Source organism: Triticum aestivum, chromosome 6B, assembly GCF_018294505.1.
Source record: "Triticum aestivum cultivar Chinese Spring chromosome 6B, IWGSC CS RefSeq v2.1, whole genome shotgun sequence".
Lineage (NCBI taxonomy): Eukaryota > Viridiplantae > Streptophyta > Magnoliopsida > Poales > Poaceae > Triticum > Triticum aestivum.
Window position 1 is genome coordinate 604,341,380 of NC_057810.1, and position 20,018 is coordinate 604,361,397.

Consider the following 20,018-nt stretch of genomic DNA (forward strand, 5'->3'; position numbering starts at 1 on the left):
CATGTAACAGTGCAATTTTCACATTCTACTATAATTTGTGCACATATTATTTGGTACTGCTAAGTACTTACACACACACAAAATTAAAAACATGTTTCTAAGAAGGAATGAATTTGTGGCATTGGTATCACCCTTTAAGAAGAAATAAGTGAAAAGAATAAAAAATAAACTCAAAATAATTATTTTTCTAAGAAAGAATGAATTAGTGGCATTGGTATTACCATTTAAGATGAAAGAAAATGGGGAAAATCTAAAACAAACAGTGAAAAAAATTGCACAAAATACACTTAAAAATTCAGTTTTCAAAATATGCAAGAATAAGCATATAAATATGGAAGTTTTGCAAAAAGGAAAAAAAACCTAAGAAGGAATGAATAAGTGGCATTGGTATTACACTTTAAGCATAAGGAAAATTAAATAAAAACTAAAACATTGTCAAAATAATAAAGTTTCTAAGAAATCATAAATTGGTGGTGTTGGTATTTCTCTTTAAGGAGAAAGAACACTAAAATAAATTAAAAAACTTGCACACAACTTTGCATCAAAATTACACTTTTATTCAGTATGCAAAGAATAAATATATAATTGTGAAATTTTGACACATATTATATTTAGGCTCACCCAACATTCCAGAAATACTCACAAAATAAAAAATAAAAATACACTAATAAACAAAAGAAAAAAACAGAAGCAAAACGCATAAAAGGAAAACTGAAAACAGAAAAAACAAAGAGAAAGAAGAAGGCTATGTTGCGCTGGAACGGGCTGAAGCTCGTTAAGGAATTGACTGACCCAATTATGGGGTTAGTCAAAAAGAAAAACAGCCAAAACAACACACAGACCAACACGGGGGGATATACGAACCTTAAAGCTGAAATCAACGGTCCAAAAATCGACTGGCCCAAAATTCATTTTTATACAACTTACATATAGCTAAAGTGATTTCAGTTTTTTGCGACATGTTATTTCGAACGAGGCAGTCATTCTAACCCAACCATGCACGTAGGACTGCAAACGAGTCGAGTTTGAGCGAGTTGGCCTAGGCTTAGCTCAACTCATACTATAATTCGAGCGAGCTGAAAATGTACGAAGCTCAAGGTCAAGCAGCAGAAAGTGGCTCATGCTCAGCTTGTAACGATCTCGAGCTAGTTTCGAGCTAAATAAGATAATTTTTAGAATCATTTTAAGGCAAATTTAAAAGCAAGATAGGCCAGAACCGAACAGAAAAATCACTATAAATTCGACTTATTCTTTCTCAAGTGAAGACTAGTATTTAATAACAAGAGATCCCGCATAGAAGGCGACCAAGGTGCGCCAGCTCTCAAACTTTGATCAAAATAACAAGATATTGAACACACGGTTGGCCACGTGATGAGATAAATTTTCTTCATGCTTAATTTCCATGTTTGCTAGTAGGTAAAGTGAAGAAAAAAATCATACAAAACATACTTGGAAATGAATGATCCTAATTCTTGGTAATAGATATGAAGGTTATTTAATATACTTATATGATATCGAGCTAAAATCGAGCGAGCCAATGCTGGCTCAAGATCGGCTCGTTTCTTGATTGATCTACATAATGTGTTCATACTCAGCTCATTTTTTTTTCGAGTCGATCTCGAGTCGAGCTAAAATACGAGTCAATCTCGAACGGCTCATGAGCCTCGAGCTTTTCTTGCAGCCCTACATGCACGGCCATCCGCTCTGCGCTCCTTCGTCGACAAGATCAGCCGTGAGGGAAACCTCAGCCGTCTCGTGGTTCTGTAACCTTCGGATGCTTTAGTGCCCCTGTGCCTGCAGTAGTCGAGGATGAGCTCAACCTAGTGCACCAGAAGTGGGCGGCGGCAAGCACATTTTTTTTTGGAGGAACTACTGGTCCTATTGGAAGCAAAAGCAGGGTGGATGGCCGTCATGGCGGCCATGGGCCAAGGGGACCCCCGATCCTAGGAATGGTGGATCAGTTATTTTTGCAGCATACCGGTATATTTTCAATTGCAATGATGCACTAGAAGTGGAGATACATGCGCTTATGCAAGGGATGGCACTTGCTATACAACACTCCAATTGTCCGGTGATTGTTCAATCTGATTCTAGTGTGGTGTTATCGAGTTTGACATGAGATGGATTGATTCGTTCTGCCTATGGACATCTCGTAGCTGAAATTAAGGCGTTGATGAGGGATAGGGAGTTTATTTCCCAGAAACTAAAAGGGATCAAAATAGAGTCGCTGACCGTTTGGCTAATTATAGTCACGTAGAGTGTATCATGGCTGTGTGGATGTATCTAGGACCACCATGTATCGAGGATCTTTTGCCTCACGACTGTAACTCTATCAATCTGAAATAAAACTCCTTTTTCATTGCAAAAAAAAAGAATGGTGGCGAGTTGGCGTCCTCTGCTTTTCAGCGTGTCTCCCTCCAGCAGGACCCTTCTTTACGAAACTTACGCGTCCGTCGGATCGAGGACCAACATTATTATTCCCGCACTGGGTGGGTAGATTAGATAGATAGATCCCCGATCACGCTGCCCCTGGCCATGTGGTGGGTCATCGTACCAGTACCAGATAGATCTCGCAGCTCGATCTGTTGCATGGGTGCACAGGCAGGTACGCACGCTGTGGCCCCGTCCGGGCGTGCGTTTGCATCCCTCACCTCCGGTGGGTCCCCGCGCATGATCTTCTGCGGCTCGTAGCAAGCAAACCGCTCATGTGTTGTGTGAGTTGGAAACGACTTCTTTACCTTAGGCCGTGGACGTGACTGATGGGCGCTAATCTAATAATCTGGCTTACCTTTCGCGGTTTAATTTTGTCAGCAGGCGTCCGTATCACATCGGTGCGGTGAAGTGGTGCAATTGTGATTTTCCCCCACCAACCATTTGCCCAGGAAAACAAACCCGGACTTTCTAAACTTGGGGGCGAAGGTGTGAGGTGAGGGCCCAGCTCCACCCTCCGCCACAAGACACGGCTTTATGCTTATGCTTACACCTGAGGGAGGAAGACGACACGCACGGAGCATAATTTCGGCCGTGCATGCATGTATACTTTATATGCCTCGCGTGTGGCTACTACTACTGCTGCTACTACTAGGTTTGCTAGGTTTATTACCACTTGGTGAACCACCAAACAACCAACTTGGCTGCTACTCCCTCCTTTTCGGTTTATAGGGCTCATCTCAAAATTTTAGATTTTTCATTTTATAAGGCTCAATTTGGTTGTTTTCCATCATATGTTCAGATTCCAAGGTGCATTAAATTATTGCATGCAAGTATTAAGAGAAAATTGACCAATGCATGTACTTTATGCATGCATGCATTGTAATTAATGCATTGATAAATATAATTTTTTGAGAAAAATAAAAGCATTAATTAGGTGCTTTTATAAAATTACAAAAAGTATTTCACCACTCACCATCTATCTTGATTGGTGAGATTTTTGAATTGAACCCTATAAATCGGAAAGGAGGGAGTGCTACTACTACTGCTGCCCTGTTACATTCATAAGTACATCGTGAATCCCTAGGCATTTACCTCACCTCGTTCTTTTTGCCGATACCTGTATGAGGTTGCAAGTGGCAACAGTGACCGACTGAACGTGGATTGGTCAATTATATGCAAAGGAAACATGAAATAAAAAATTATCGGAACGGGAAAAATGGAGATGACGGATGATGTAGACGGGGACTGGGTCGACGTACGTTTGCGAGCTGCCCTGCTCGTAACTGGGGGTAGCTTTCACCTGCCGCTGTCGAGAGGGACGTGTATTAATAACGGGGAAAGGACCGAGGAGAGGTGGTGAAAGGGGTGATGGGGAGCCCAAGTCTAACAAGACAGGCAGCTGAGGAAAGCGACGGGAGACTGGACTGGACACGCCTACGTGGTGCGACGGAGACGGGAAATGCCGGGACGCGGAAAGAGAGAGAGGAGGCCCGCGGGGGAAGAAAGGAAGGCATGGCAGGGAAGCAGCGGACAGGGACGGGGCAGCGTCGCGTCACGGGCCACCCCACTGACCGCGACCGTCTCTCCCTCCCCGTGCCTGTCGCCTTCCTTCCTTTTCCCCCTCCGCTGCTGCTTTTTCCCCCACCTCACCTCGCCGTGGTGGCAGTGGTTTCCGTGGTGAAAGGGGCATCCTGTCCTGCCCTCCCGTGGGGGAGTGGAGCCGCGTCGCGTCACGCCTCTCTTGCGTGGGTGTCGGCCCGTGAACCCGCGCACACGCGTCGAGAGACATGTATGTCCCCCCTCCTGTTCCGCTTCATCTTCGCTTGCTTTCATCGCCGGGTCTCTTCTCTTTCTTCCTGGGGGTGTCATGTCAAACTGTAGAGATGTCGAAGTATGACAAGTAGTAGCAGAATACAAATGGTTGTTTACTCATGGAGATCAGCCTCAGCAAACAGTCACCATCGTCCATCAGCATCAGCAATGCCCACGACCGACGGAGATCGATGCAGCGGTCAAAAATTATTGATGCAACAGATGACACCAACCAAGTAGATGACCCAAATTTACAACAGACGCGCGTCCGTGAGCAAGAAAGGTGCAGCTGCAACAACCTCCACCTACAATGGAGAAACAAGTCGCAGCAAAATAGAGCATTTGAATGCTCAACACAGAACAGAAACCAACATGGAAATAACAGGGTCAGCCACAGCAAATTATTAATTCCTGATCTACTGATGCGACACTTCCCCGCAGGGCAGGATACATGTCACGGCTAAATCATATGTTAAAGCTGCAGATGTGCCCAGCAATGTCAAGAGAGTTTATCATAAGATAAGAAACTTCAAAAGAAAAAGAAAAGAACCACCGGGACTAATTACAGCGGCTTGAGGTGTTTGAAGATGACAATGAGCATTACCGTTCCATCTCCAAACCCATACCCTCCTGGCAAAAACAGAAGCAAGCCTGGCAGATACAAAACTCTAGCAAAGCAACTGCTCAAGCCGAGGAAAACTGGTTCCAGGAAAGTATGAATATGGTTAACATTTACAGCAATTACAGCCATGTTTCATTCCTCCCACAATCCCATGTCGTCACAGACATGAATCCATGTGTGAGTTGTATATCCCAGCCCAGCAGGGTCACGCAGGTGCAATACAACGCCTCACTTCCACATGCAGTTGCCTCTGCAAACATAAAAGCACCCACCAGCTGGTTAATTAACCAAACAAGATAACAGGGTCTTTAAAGTTGGATTTTCTAGATACAAACAAGCTCACCAGAGAAAAGAAGTCGATGCAAGGTCTCGCCAAAGTCCTTACTGCCATGACAATTGCTTGTATGATGATCTATCGGGATCCCAACTGCCCTCAGGTTCCTTCCTCTTTATTCCTACACCAGGCAATTGGTACATTCTCGTTTGCTCCTCTGCAAAGGCCTGCTGCGGCGTCATCAAATTTTGTCTAACCGATGAAAGTATCCGTTCATCCTTCCCTTCTAAATCTATACTCCCGGGACCAGAATTAAGATCAAACCCTCCTGGTCTTTTCCATTTCCAATTACTGTCGAGACCATCACTACTGCTACCTTCAGGACGGTTTATTGCATATTGCCTCACATGTTGGGGAGGTAATGCACCCGTTGACCCAACAAGTGACGGCGCAATGGTTGGAAAGTATGAAACTCCTGCAGGTGCAGAATTGGCATATGACGTCGATCCAATTGGAAAACCTGCTGTCTGAAGGTGAACACTGGGGGTGAAAGGAAATCCTGCATATTGATATGCAGGAGGAGGGTGAAACACCATTGTTGGTGGTGTGGAAACAACTGGAGCCCTGCCTGAATCACTTCCGAATTGGCAGCTGTCTGCAGCAGACACAATCATCCTCTGGGTTCCAGATGCTGTTTCAATTGGATAAGGCTGTTCTCCTCTAGCAGGCAAAAACGATTGCATAGCTACAGGAGCATATGGGTTGGCAGAAGCAAACCATGGTGACATGTTATTGATTTCTGTGCCGTTCATTCTAAGACCAGCAACTTGAGGAAGGAATGGTATGCTGCTAGCACCTTTAGATGATAGACTCCTTTGTGCAGGCTCTGTGCTAGCTTCATCAAGGCTTGGTCCATTATTGAGATCAAAGAAGTTCTTTGAGCCATTCATACTAGTACTCGGTAAACCTCCTGGCAAAGATCTTGCTGGCAACAATGTGACTTCAACTCTGTTGGAAGAGTTTGAGATAAACTGGTTATTCTCAGCAACTTCATCAGCCCTATTCAAGTCAAGTTCAATGCCAGCGCTTCGCACAGGACCATCGCGACTTCTACTGTTGCCAGATTCAGATCCAACTGTCTGAGCAGAACTCTGAGAGATATCTTCCTCGAGAATCTGGTCATCTGCTACATTTAGATCAATGTCAAACGCAGGGCGAGACCGCTTCCCAGCAGCATCAGATCCTACAATATCAGGTGCAGTCAGAGATGTCCCCACAACCTTCCGTGGTTCTGCAGGACGAAATGCACTTGTAGCTGCTGAGCCTTTCCACCCAGCCTCAGGCTTCACTCGTAGTAGATTCTCAGGAGGAACAAAAGGTCCTTTAGCTGGAGCTGCTACTGTTATTGGGGCAGGCAAACCACTTAGAACAGGTGATACGAATGGAGAAAGGCCAGGTACATGGATCCCAGAAGTACATATAACAGGAGAGGTAACTGGCTCAGAGTGATTCCCTTCATCCCCAAGTTCATTCAAATCAAAATCAAGCTTAGCAGTAACATTTGGTTTGGCCTGGGCCGCCATAGAAGAACCCTCACCTGATGAGACAAGATCCTCTTTTGCACCGACATCATCGCTCAGTTTCTTTGGACTCTGACTTGCATCATGCTCAAAATCCTGAGATATGATAGCTCGAGGTTTTACTTGACTACTCGATTCACTGGAACTATCCTTTGATTCTTTAATCCCGTTCGGCACATCAACTGGGAATGCAAATAGCTTGTTAACATCAGCTGAAGTGGAAGAAGGCTGCTCCTTTTCGTCCTCTTTCAGCACTGTGTTAACACCCAAGACTTCAGCCTTTGTGGGACCAACAACCAGTGGACACACTGAAGACTTCAAATCCAATTTACTACCAGTACTGCCATCACGTGTATCCATGGCTTCCAACTGATCTAGTACAACCCCAAGCGGTTTTTTATCAGTTTGCTTTAACAAGGCATGGGGCTGTTTATCAGGGGCAGACAATTGCAACTCCTCAGGAGGGAGCAATTCTGACGTGCGATTAGAAACAGCTGAATTGCATTGACCACCTAAAGCAGTGCCAACGACATCAGGGCTGCTTATGCGACCATCTTCAACTGGCCCACGGCTGGAACATGCATTACGATCTTGACCTGCAGATGAATGCATATTAGAGTCCATAAAAATGTCGATAAAAACAGACAGGTAAAGTAAAGTATTTATCATCATCACCTTGTGAATCAGCCCCAGGTACAGGAAGACACTTGTCTGCGCAACCCTCCGCTTGGTTTTCAGTCTTCGCTGAAGATTCGACGGCATTACAGTCTGTACCATTTTGAGGTGACAGCCCAGTAGATGTTGTGATTTTGTTGTCGTGCAATGATAAGTGAGCCCTCTGATTACGTTCCTCCTTGGCAATCAAACAAGGATCAGCTTTCTCTTGCTTCACCAAAATGACCTTCTGAACATCTGAGGAACCTTGAAGCTGAGAAGGGGCAATGTCACGTTCTACTTTCAACTTCTCAATGCTGTCGCCTTCACAGCCCACTTCATTTGCAGATGAATTTCTCGGTGAAGCTGACGGAGAAATTAAGTCGGATTTAGATATTTCTCCAGCCACACTGGCAAGAAGGTTCATTGCGGTATCATCTCCAGCTTGCAGAGGAGGACCAGCTTCAGAGTATTTTATTTCAATTAAAGCATTCATAGGGTTGAATGAGTTCCCCTTGGTTTCACTTGAACAGATTCCTTTCTCATTCACTTGCGACGAACTTGCAGGCCGTGATGCACATGCCTCCTTAACAGCTTCTTCAGTATTCCTGTTGCTCTCCAATGTAGGGAATGCTGATTTATCACCTTCATCAGACCCTGCAACCCCTTTTATCTCATTGCTATGCCAAGACTCAGCATTAGCATCAGAAGCTAACTCGGGTCGAGAATTTTCGATCTTCATTTTCACCCGCCGACCATTCTGTTCATGCTTATCTACAGGAGATGAAGATCTACTCCCGGTGACAGACGGGTCCTCAAATGAGCCTCCGCTCACACTTCTAGCAGGACTACGGCTAGGATTTGGAAAGCGGACAATCAACCTATGGCCATTACTGTTATTATCAGAAGGTGTGTCGCCTCCTTTTTCAGACGCCATTCCAGATTGTGATGATTTTTCCTGGAACGACGAACGATCGAGTGAGGCAGATCTTCCCGCAGTAGCTTCTTTTTGTATCCCAGAACCAAGACGGACACTGTTTGCCCTTCGATGGACGCGTGAAGAGCTCCCGGAAGTTTTACTAGCATTGCCAGAAGCAGCAGTAGAACTTCTCGCATCCTCCTTCCAAGGAGAACCAAATGTTCTTGCATGATCACTGGAGCATGAGTGACTGTTGTTCAGTGATTGGCTTGAACTGCTGCTTTTCTCCTCTTTCACTGTTGGCAACTCAGAACCACCAGCCGATTTGCAGGGTGGATCCTTCGAGTTGGTTGCAAAATTTGCAGGCTGCATGTGTTGCAACTTTGAAGAGCAGGAAGTGAGCGGATTCGACTTCGTAACAGCATCGGATGCACCAGGTTTAGCTGTCCGAGATACTGGGTTTTTCGGACTGGCCTCACTTGAGGCGCTTCGTCTGTTTCCACCATTAGAAACTTCTGCAGCGCCCCCTTTCCCTGACCAGGAAACAGCTTGACCAGATACTAAAGGTTTGGCTTCATTTGACTTCATTTCAGCATCAACACGCTTTTTCCAGTTTTCAACAAGACACTTCGCCCTCTTCTGTATCTCAGCACTTTTATGGCTACGCAGATGATTGACAGATTTCCCAATACTGCAACTCTGCAAGGCATTCAAATTGATAGGCAATCTTGAGAGAGCACGGAGCAGGGCCATGAGAAATTCTTCAACACGCTTATCAGTTTCTTTAGGACTACCCCCTTCACCAGACTTCCCCTTGTGAGTTTCCTGAAGCCACTCATTCAAAATAGGAAGGCCCCTTAGCTGCACAAATCTCCCGAGGCAAACAGGACTTTCTGTAGCTGAAATAATATGTGCAAGTGCTACTCGACCACCAAGGTCTATCTTCCGTTCAGTTCGATCAACTTGCATGAACTGGACTAGCTTCTCGACTGCTTCAGCATGAGGAAGCCCGCCTTTGTCTGTGAACTTCGCAATAAACTTTGTAAATGCATGCTTCATATTTTCTGCCTTTAAGTTCCCCAGTTCACCTTCTTCGACCTTAAGGGGACGATCACGGTCTCGCGTAGCTGGATCAATTCCTTGCTCAACTCTGTCCCTCTTCTTTCCTTTAGATAAAATACAATTTTGTCCATCATCCAAACCGGCCTTCTGCTGGGCAGATGACGGACTATTTAGCCGCTTCGGTGAGCGTCCACCTGACTGTACTGCAGCATGCATTTCTAACCTTGTTCTATGCAGAAGTCGATTTACTTCTTCCTGCCGTTCCTGGTTGTAAGACGCACACATAAGCCACAGAATATATAACACAGAAAAAAGAGGAAGGTAACTATAGCACTTACATTAATATAGTCTTTGTCGGTAAGCCACCATAAACACTTGTTGTCAATATCATATACACGCCGACACACAAATGAAGAAATTCCGGCTGGCAGCTCGACGCCTTTGCGTAAAAAGGCAACTTTGCAAGGATGTAGTAGAGAGACAGCAGATGTCTCGTCCTGGTGGAATGAATAGAAGATCTCGTTTGGTGCAGCGTTGAGCGGTATTGCCTTGTTAAGTTTGACGTCAGCAGATCTATAGAGCCAACTTACACGTAACTTAGGAAAGCCTTCTTCTTTTTTCTCAATCCAGCGTATTAACCCAATGAAAGGAGGAACATCAACAGCCTGAAAAAGTGCACAATCTCCAACACGAAATTCACGCCCGTCCTGTAAAGCAAATTTATACTTTTGTTAATCGTCAAGAAACATAAACATCTTCATGTCACATGGATAACTATGAAGGAGAACGTGTAACGCTCGGAGAACACGTCAAAGCAAGAAGCACAGTTAAGCATAACTGAACCAAAAATAGAAAAAAAAAATAACTCTCCGTGCAACAGCCAAACAGCTAAAAAAGTACTCCCTCCATCCCATAATGTAAGACGTTTTTTGACACTACACTAATGTCACAAAGCGTCTTACATTATGGGACGGAGTAGTAGTTGATTATCTACACGTGTCGGGTTGCAAAGGTAGCAAACATTAGTGCGACAACATATATTTCCTTAAGCTGCCAAAGGCGGAAAAAACGTTCCAGATGAGGCATGCTTCAAATCTTAATGTCAAATACACTGACTCAACGAATTAATGCACATCAAGCATGAAATAAAACATTCATAATCAAATTGCAATGGCTTACGAAAATGGATAGTACCTAACCATTAGAGCACAAAATCTGAAATTTCCATGATGATTTTTAGGCAATGTACAAAATGCTCACAACCAAGTCTGAGGTTTGTTTTCTTCATTTCTCCTATTTTCCTTGTTTAAATGGAAGATAATTCCTTATTGCCACCTTGTATTAGATTAGCAAACAAAAATAAAGCAACCAGGGATATAGAAACAGTTGGCAAAATACGTTATCTTAATGAAGTCATGAACACGACACGACTTGCACCATACGTAAACACCTTCGAATTGTATAGCTTCACCATCCAATAGACCAACGACACGCTCCAAACAATTCTTATCATGCAAGCAACAACGCGACATCTTCGACACGCCTTTACATGTGGAGTGCCAGAATTCTCACAATGAGGTGCCAAACTCCAACCATACAAAAAAAAATCTCGTTGCACCATTTAGAAGATAGCTAGGCCATTATCACCAAACGCACAACCAGCCGGCACAGATGATGTATATGTAAACTCAGCCAGGAGCATGGCAGCAACCCGAGACTACGGTAACCTCTCAACCAGGCAACAAATTCTAGTTACTTTCCATAGATTAAGTTTTGGAAGCAGAAATGATAGCCATCTGATGACTTGAGCAGCAAACTGAATTTGGTCTAAATCTGGCGGAGCTTAGCAAATCCCAAAGTGATATATCCACCAAAGTATGAGGCACCTTTAGGAAGGAGTCTGCTGAGGGCGGACGGGGTGAATCGGCGGCCTCCTGCTTGTGGGGTGCCGCCGGGGGAGTCGTCGGTGCGGGTGGATAAGAGGTCGTCCGGAGCGGTGGAAGAGACGAGCGGGGAGGAGGAGGAGGGGAGGCTGGTCCCTTTGCCGGTGGTGGAGCTGCCTCTACGCGAGTTGCCGGCCACATGTGCCGGACGAAAGGACGCCGGTCGCCGCACCCCTCACCGCAGCCTTGGCGCCGCCCATGCATAGCCGCGCATCTTCCCAGCCGCCGATCCCTCCTGGCCGAGTCCTCCCGGCGCCGCGCTGCACCATCACCAGATCACCGCTGCCGCAGGCACCGGCGGTAACCCTAGCTCGGATCCGCGGGGCCTCCCTCCATGCGCCTCCGGATCACCCGAATTCGGCCGATTCCGACGCAACGCCTGCCCGGGGGCCGCGGATCGGGGTTCGAATTCGATCGAATCGGCTCCGGCCGCGGGGAGATTTGATCGGGAATTTGGGGATTCGGGGGTGTCCGGTCCGAGAACGGGCGTCGGTCTCGATCTACGGCGAGGCGGTGGCGATGGTGGCGAAGGGGAGAGAGAAGGAAATGGCGATTTGGGGGCAGATTTGGAGGAGAGAGATGGTTATGTGGAGCACGGCACGCACAGACGGAGATGAGGAAGAGAAAGAGAAGAGCGGATGCGGGGGGCGAGGGAGGGAGAGAGAGGAAAGAGGCAGGGGCATTTCCGGCATTTCCGCCAACCGCGCACGAAGATCCCCTGCGCAGTGCGGGGCGCCGCATGAGCGAGGCCTGCGCCGCCTGTGCTGCTGCTACGTGCGGTCGCGCTCCGCCCGCCGGGTGTCGCTGAGCGGTGGGTCACTGTTGACTCGCGGTGGGCGGGGTCGGGGTGGCCGTAGCGATTCCTGCGGGCGCTGACGTGTATGTGGTGGGTGGACTCGGACAAGTGGTCTGGGCCGCGCGCGCCTGGCTCGAGGTCGCTGGTGTGCCACTGACGTCCGGATCCGGACGGGGCGGGCCCCGGGCGGTGATGGGGTGGGTGGGTGGGGGTTCGGGTGGGATCGGGCTGCGACGCGCCGTGCAAGGCGGGGCGGGGGAGGACGGCACGGCAACGGCCACAGATGCGCCACGACCGCGTGTCGCTGGCGTGTGGGGCGCCCGCTGGCTGGTAGCGATCCTCGTCGGTCCCACCCGTGGTTTTTTTTTTCTCTTTGACATGGACACCCGTGGGTTTCTGACTGAAAGTGGAGGGAGGGCCGGGGTGAAACCGACTCGGGCACGTGGACGTTCGTGTTGTTTCGCCAGGAGTGGAAATGGGCCGGGCCCTCCGCGGTTGCCGGATTCGTGTCGGCGCCTCTGCCGGGCTCCTGCCGCCGTGTTTGCTCGCGTTCGTGTATCAGGGGGATGGGTAAGTTCCGTGCTGTCTTGTAGTGACCCGTCTTCCTCGGATCCGGCGAGCTCCACCGGCAATGAAGCGGATGCAGCGCCGATGGCGATGCGCTCTTGTTTACCGGCCATCGTCGGCTCCGAAGGACGGAAGTAGTCTGTAGGTTTTACCGCATGAGCAAAATTGTCACAAAAAGTAACACGACAGATGTAAAATGCCATGTTAGTGTATCTCCAACGCTGACTCATAAATTTTCTCCGGCATCTGTCTGCAAACAGGGGAATCAGTCCATAGATATGATGTTGGAGTCCGCTATCCAATGTTGGCCGCATTGCATTTCAATAACTTTTTGAACCAACCGACTGAAATTCGTGCAAACATGGCGGATTTCATACAAAGCGGACGAAAACATTTATATTTTGGACGTATTTTAACTGAAAAGGTAAAACTATATGCATGTCGGTCGTACGGAGCTCCATTCCCACGACATGGGTACACTAGTCTACGGCCGACCACGACGGATATCTTTGTCTTCCCCATGTCCGGCAGCCCGCTCTCTTCCCTATGTCCGGTTGCGTCGCTCGTCGGAGTGGCAAAGGGGTACTTCAACCAGAGGGGAAGGGTACCTGCTCCGCTTTCGTAAAGCCGATGCGGGGCTCGATGAGCCCCGGTATATTCTTCCCCAATATCTTCCCTATGTTCGGCTACGCCGCTCATCGGAGTGGCAAAGGGGGTGCTTCAGCCGGAGGGGAAGGGTGCCTACTCCACTTTCGTGAAGCAGAGGCGGGGATCGATGAGCCCAGTGGTATACTCTTTCCTCGTTGAGGGAGTCATGGATTAGGGGTGAAGGAAATATGCCCTAGAGGCAATAATAAAGTTGTTATTTTATATTTCCTTATTCATGATAAATGTTTATTGTTCATGATAGAATTGTATTAACCGGAAACTTGATACATGTGTGAATACATAGACAAAACATCGTGTCCCTAGTATGCCTCTACTAGACTAGCTCGTTAATCAAAGATGGTTAAGTTTCCTAGCCATGGATATGTGTTGTCATTTGATGAACGAGATCACATCATTAGGAGAATGGTGTGATGGACAAGACCCATCCGTTAGCTTAGCATAATGATCGTTCAGTTTTATTGCTACTGCTTTTTTCATGTCAAATACATATTCCTCCGACTATGAGATTATGCAACTCCCGGACACCGGAGGAATGCCTTGTGTGTTATCAAACGCCACAACGTAACTGGGTGATTATAAAGATGCTCTACAAGTATCTTCGAAGGTGTTTGTTGGGTTGGCATAGATCGAGATTAGGATTTGTCCCCCCGAGTATCGGAGAGGTATCTCTGGGCCCTCTCGGTAATGCACATCATATGAAGCCTTGCAAGCAATGTGACTAATGAGTTAGTTGCGGAATGATGCATTACGGAACGAGTAAAGAGACTTGCCGGTAACGAGATGGAACTAGGTATGAAGATACCTACAATCAAATCTCGGGCAAGTAACATACCGATGACAAAGCGAATAACATATGTTGTCATAGCGGTTCTACCGATAAAGATCTTCGTAGAATATGTGGGAGCCAATGTGAGCATCCAGGTTCCGCTATTGGTTATTGACCGGAGAGGTGTCTCGGTCATGTCTACATAGTTCTCGAACCCATAGGTTCCGCACGCTTAACATTCAATGACGATTTGTATTACATGAGTTATGTGTTTTGGTGACCGAATGTTGTTCGGAGTCCCGAATGAGATCACAGACATGAGAGGAGTCTCGAAATGGTCGAGAGGTAAAGATTGATATATTGGAAGGTAGTATTTAGACACCGGAAGTGTTCCGGAATGTATCGGGTACATATCGGAGTACCGGGGGGGTTACCGACCCCCCCCCCCCCCGGGGGGGGAAGATATGGGCCATATGGGCCATAGGAGGAAGGCACACCAGCCCACGAAGGGGTGGCGTGCCCCCCACCAGGGAGGAGACCTAATTGGACTAGGGAAGGGGGCGGCGCCCTCCTTTCCTTCTCCCCATCTCCCTCCTCCCCCCTTTCCCCTCTGGTAAAAGGAAGGGGGGCCGAATCCAACTAGGACCCCAAGTAGGACTCCTCCTACTTGGGGCGCGCCTAGGACCGGCCTCCTCTCCCTCCCTCCTTTATATACATGGGGGGCCCAACAACACACATCGATTGTTCAAAGCCGTGTGCGGCGCCACCCCTCCATAGTTTACGCCTCTGGTCATATTCTCGCGGTGCTTAGGCGAAGCCCTACGCGGATCACATCACCATCACCATCACCACGCCGTCGTGCTAACAGAACTCATCTACTTCCTGGACCCTCTGCTGGATCAAGAGCTTGAGGGACGTCATCGCACTGAACGTGTGCAGAACTCGAAGGTGTCGTACCTTCGGTACTCGGTCAGTCGGAATGAGAAGACGTTCGACTACATCAACCACGTTAAGCAAACGCTTCCGCTTTCGGTCTACGAGGGTACGTGGACACACTCTTCCCCTCTCGTTGCTATGCATCTCCTAGATAGATCTAGCGTGAGCATAGGATTTTTTTGGAAATTGCATGTTGCGTTTCCCAGCAGTGGCATCCGAGCCAGGTCTATGCGTAGATGATATGCATGAGTAGAACACAAAGAGTTGTGGATGGTGATCGTCATACTTCTTACCACCAATGTCTTATATCGATTCGGCGATATTGTTGGATGAAGCGGTCCGGACCAACCTTACATGACCGCGTTCATGAGACCGGTTCCACTGACAGACATGCAACTAGTTTTGCATAAAGATGACTGGCGGGTGTCTGTTTCTCCAACTTTAGTTAAATTAAATTTGACTGCGCCGGTCCTAGTTGAAGGTTAAAACAGCAAACTTGATAAATCACCATTGTGGTTTTGTGCCGTAGGTAAGAACGGTTTTTGCTAGAAGCCCGTAGCAGCCACATAAAACTTGCAAAAACAAACTAGAGGACGTCTAACTTGTTTTTGCAGGGCATGTTGTGATGTGATCTGGTCAAGACATGATGTGATATACATTGTTGTATGAGATGATCATGTTTTGTAGAAGTTATCGGCAACTGGCAGGAGCCTTATGGTTGTCGCTTTATTGTATGAAATACAAACGCCATGTAATTGCTTTACTTTATCACTAAGCGATAGCGATAGTCGTAGAAGCAATAGTTGGCAAGACGACCACGACGCTACGATGGGGATCAAAGTGTCAAGTCGGTGACGATGGAGATCATGACGTTGCTTTGGTGATGGAGATCAAAAGCACAAGATGATGATGGCCATATCATGTCACATATTTTGATTGCATGTGATGTTTATCTTTATGCATCTTATTTTGCTTATTACGACGGTAGCATTTATAAGATGATCCCTTAACTAAATTTGAAGGTATAAGTGTTCTCCCAAAGTATGCACCATTGCGAAAGCTCTTCGTGCCGAGACACCACATGATGATCGGGTGTGATAGGCTCTACGTTCACATACAACGGGTGCAAGCCAGTTTTGCACATGCGGAATACTCGGGTTAAACTTGACGAGCCTAGCATGTACAGACATGGCTTCAGAACACTAGAGACCGAAAGGTTGAACGTGAATCATATAGTAGATATGATCAACATAGAGATCTTCACCATTGATGACTACTCCATCTCGCGTGATGATCGTACATGGTTTAGTTGATTTGGATCTGTTGACACCAGATTTTGGCATGGTCAAAAACACAATTAAGATGGCCTTAAATTAAAAAGTGCTCAAAGCAAGAAAGTTTTGTATCATCAAAAGGAGAAACTTTGATATTTGGGCCATAGCCGTCCGATCTCATCTCTAAGGCCAAATTTGTGTTTGAAGTACTGAGATTTCGTATTCAGAACACTATTCGACTGATTACGCCCCCAAGACGGCCTCATGTGGAAAAATGATCTACACGATTGTCTTCGTCTCGTCGAAACGATTGATTTTGATATACAAATCGTTCCAATCCGAGTTTGTATGCAAAAGTTAGAGCCATCGGAATGCAGCTCTATCAGGAGGCAAAAAATGGCGCGTCCCACCAGACACCTTGTGTGATGGGTTGCGTGAATAATAGCTTGTTTTGCGCGAGCGATTTGTCCCTCAATATGACCTCTGATTAAAAAACGTTTGACATGAAAGTTGTTCTTCTCGTCGAAACGGTCAAGATTTCTTTTGGACTCGTTTCCATCTAAGGTCATTTTCCATCACAAAAAAGACCTGCAAGCTGCAGCCAGTTTAAACCGAACAGTTTTTGAAAGTTCGGACAAAACCAATCCGAATTTGACTAGGGTTATGGACCTGAATCCAAGCCTTTTACTTGCACGGGAAGTCCAGCTGCCTCTTATATACCTAAGGGGTGACGACCGATTGAACAACAACACACAATCGCAAAACCTATCTACAAACTTTCATCTCCTACCCTAGTTTTCTGTTTCTCGTTCATCGATGTTCTTCGCTTCGAAGAGCTTCGATCTACGAAGTCCTAGAGGCGGGCGAACAGACCTAGGTCAGCCCATCATCGTCGTGCATCCAGACGGGGTCTCTCCCGGCCGCGTAGGGTTTCGTATCTTCAAAAGAGCTCGCTGGATTGTCTTGCGTATCGCGCTTCCGGTGAGCCTCCTTCGGCGACGTGTCTTACATATCGCGCTCAACTCCGAGGGTACACGGTGACGTGTTTGTGTGTGAACACACTTTTTGGCGACTCCGTTGGGGACTGAAGATCAATCGTCATCATCCACCATGTCCGATCTTCCCAAGCCATCTGAGGTAGACGACGATAACATCATTAAGCCCAACCTTGATGAGATATCGGCCGATCATCGCCAAATCTATGAGGATTACAAGAAGGCGCGTGAAGAGAAGGATTTGCAGGAGTCCTTGCACCAAGAAGGATCGCCAAGGCAACATCACTCCGATAGAAGAAATCAAGTTCCCTCCTCTTCAAGCCGAGCAGGTTAAACCCTCTATGAGTACTACCTTTTCTCGTGAGTAGTGGGCTGAGACTGAGAGTCGTATTGCTGATGGTAACAATCTATTCTATCAAATTTTCATTGAAAATACTAATGCTCAGAAAAAATATATCTCAATCATCTAGTGGTGATGATGGTGTAGCTGCTAGTGTGCAAAACCCTAATATGGCTTTACCTATTGCATTGGCGCCTCCCATGCTGATGGCTTATTACCCTACCCATGCAAGTCAGATTGTGGCTGCACCCATTAGTTCTACCATGAGCATGCCTACCTACAACTACAACCACTCAGCCATTACCAAACTATGGTTCGACATACATGCGACAGTTCCTACCGACAGCTAGTAGTCCTACTCCTCCTATGACACTGCCACAAGTTTCATTGTCCACTTTGGATGATGGTCTAGCTAATCTTAGAGAGGAGATGGCTAAGATGTTGCGAGAGAATTTTGGAGTTGAGTTACCACGGAATCGGATTTACCAAAAATCATACCCCGAGTACTTTGATGCCATCCAGTGCCCTTCGGGATATAAGATTCCAGATTTTGTTAAGTGTTGGGGAATGTTGCAGAAAATAAAAAAATTCCTACGGTTTCACCAAGATCAATCTATGAGTTCATCTAGCAACGAGAGAGAGGAGTGCATCTACATACCCTTGTAGATCGAGTGGAAGTGTTCAAGAGAACGGGGTTGAGGGAGTCATACTCGTCGTGATCCAAATCACTGGCGATCAGCGCCGAACGGACAACACCTCCGCATTCAACACACGTACGGTCAGGGAGACGTCTCCTCCTTCTTGATCCAGCAAGGTGGGGAGGAGAGGTTGATGAAGATCCAGAAGCACGACGGCGTGGTGGTGGATGCAACAGCGATCTCGGCAGGGCTTCGCCAAGCGTCTGCGAGAGGGAGAGGTGTAGCAGAGGGAGAGGGAGGCACCAAGAGCATGGGTGCGGCTGCCCTCCCTCCCCCTCTTTACATAATCCCCCTAGGGGAGGGCGCCGGCCCTAGGAGATGGGGTCTCCAAGGGGGGGCGGCCAAGGGGGTGGCTTGCCCCCCAAGGCAAGTGGAGGCGCCCCCACCCCTAGGGTTTCCCAACCCTAGGCGCAGGGGGGCCAAGGGGGGCGCACCAGCCCACCAGGGGCTGGTTCCCCTCCCACTTTATCCGATGGGGCCCTCCGGGATAGGTGGCCCCACCCGATGGACCCCCGGGACCCTTCCGGTGGTCCCGGTACAATACCGGTAACCCCTGAAACTTTCCCGATGGCCGAAACTTCACTTCCTATATATAATTTTTTACCACCGGACCATTTCGGAACTCCTCGTGACGTCCGGGATCTAATCCGGGACTCTGAACAACTTTCGGTTTACTGCATACTCATATCTCTACAACCCTAGCGTCACTGAACCTTAAGTGTGTAGACCCTACGGGTTCGGGAGACATGCAGACATGACCAAGACGCCTCTCCGGTCAATAACCAACAACGGGATCTGGATACCCATGTTGGCTCCCACATGCTCCTCGATGATCTCATCGGATGAACCACGATGTCGAGGACTCAAGCAATCCCGTATACATTTCCCTTTGTCAATCGGTACATTACATGCCCGAGATTCGATCATCGGTATCCCAATACCTCGTTTAATCTCGTTACCGGCAAGTCACTTTACTCGTACCGTAATGCATGATCCCGTGACCAGACACTTGGTCACATTGAGCTCATTATGATGATGCATTACTGAGTGGGCCCAGAGATACCTCTCCGTCATACGGAGTGACAAATCCCAGTCTCGATTCGTGCCAACCCAACAGACACTTTCGGAGATACCCGTAGTGTACCTTTATAGTCACCCAGTTACGTTGTGATGTTTGGCACACCCAAAGCACTCCTACGGTATCCGAGAGTTGCACAATCTCATGGTCTAAGGAAATGATACTTGACATTTGGAAAAGCTCTAGCTAAACGAACTACACGATCTTTGAGCTATGCTTAGGATTGGGTCTTGTCCATCACATCATTCTCCTAATGATGTGATCCCGTTATCAATGACATCCAATGTCCATAGTCAGGAAACCATGACTATCTGTCGATCAACGAGCTAGTCAACTAGAGGCTCACTAGGGACATGTTGTGGTCTATGTATTCACACGTGTATTACGATTTCCGGATAACACAATTATAGCATGAATAACAAACTATTATCATGAACAAAGAAATATAATAATAACCATTTTATTATTGCCTCTAGGGCATATTTCCAACAGTCTCCCACTTGCACTAGACTCAATCATCTAGTTACATTGTGATGAATCGAACACCCATGGAATTCTGGTGTTGATCATGTTTTGCCCTAGGGAGAGGTTTAGTCAACG

At 47.2% G+C, this 20,018-nt stretch overlaps 1 protein-coding gene across 1 annotated transcript; it reads right to left on the minus strand.

Annotated features, from left to right (window-relative positions):
* Positions 1-4,693: 4,693 nt before the first annotated feature.
* On the minus strand, positions 4,694-11,946 carry LOC123138257 (uncharacterized). Its single transcript, XM_044558198.1, has 5 exons — positions 11,243-11,946; positions 9,695-10,063; positions 7,397-9,620; positions 5,211-7,317; positions 4,694-5,117 (listed from the first exon to the last, which is right to left on the minus strand). Exons 1-4 carry the CDS (start codon positions 11,501-11,503, stop codon positions 5,249-5,251), a joined length of 4,923 nt encoding a protein of 1,640 aa, XP_044414133.1. The 5' UTR covers positions 11,504-11,946; the 3' UTR covers positions 4,694-5,117; positions 5,211-5,248.
* Positions 11,947-20,018: the final 8,072 nt, after the last annotated feature.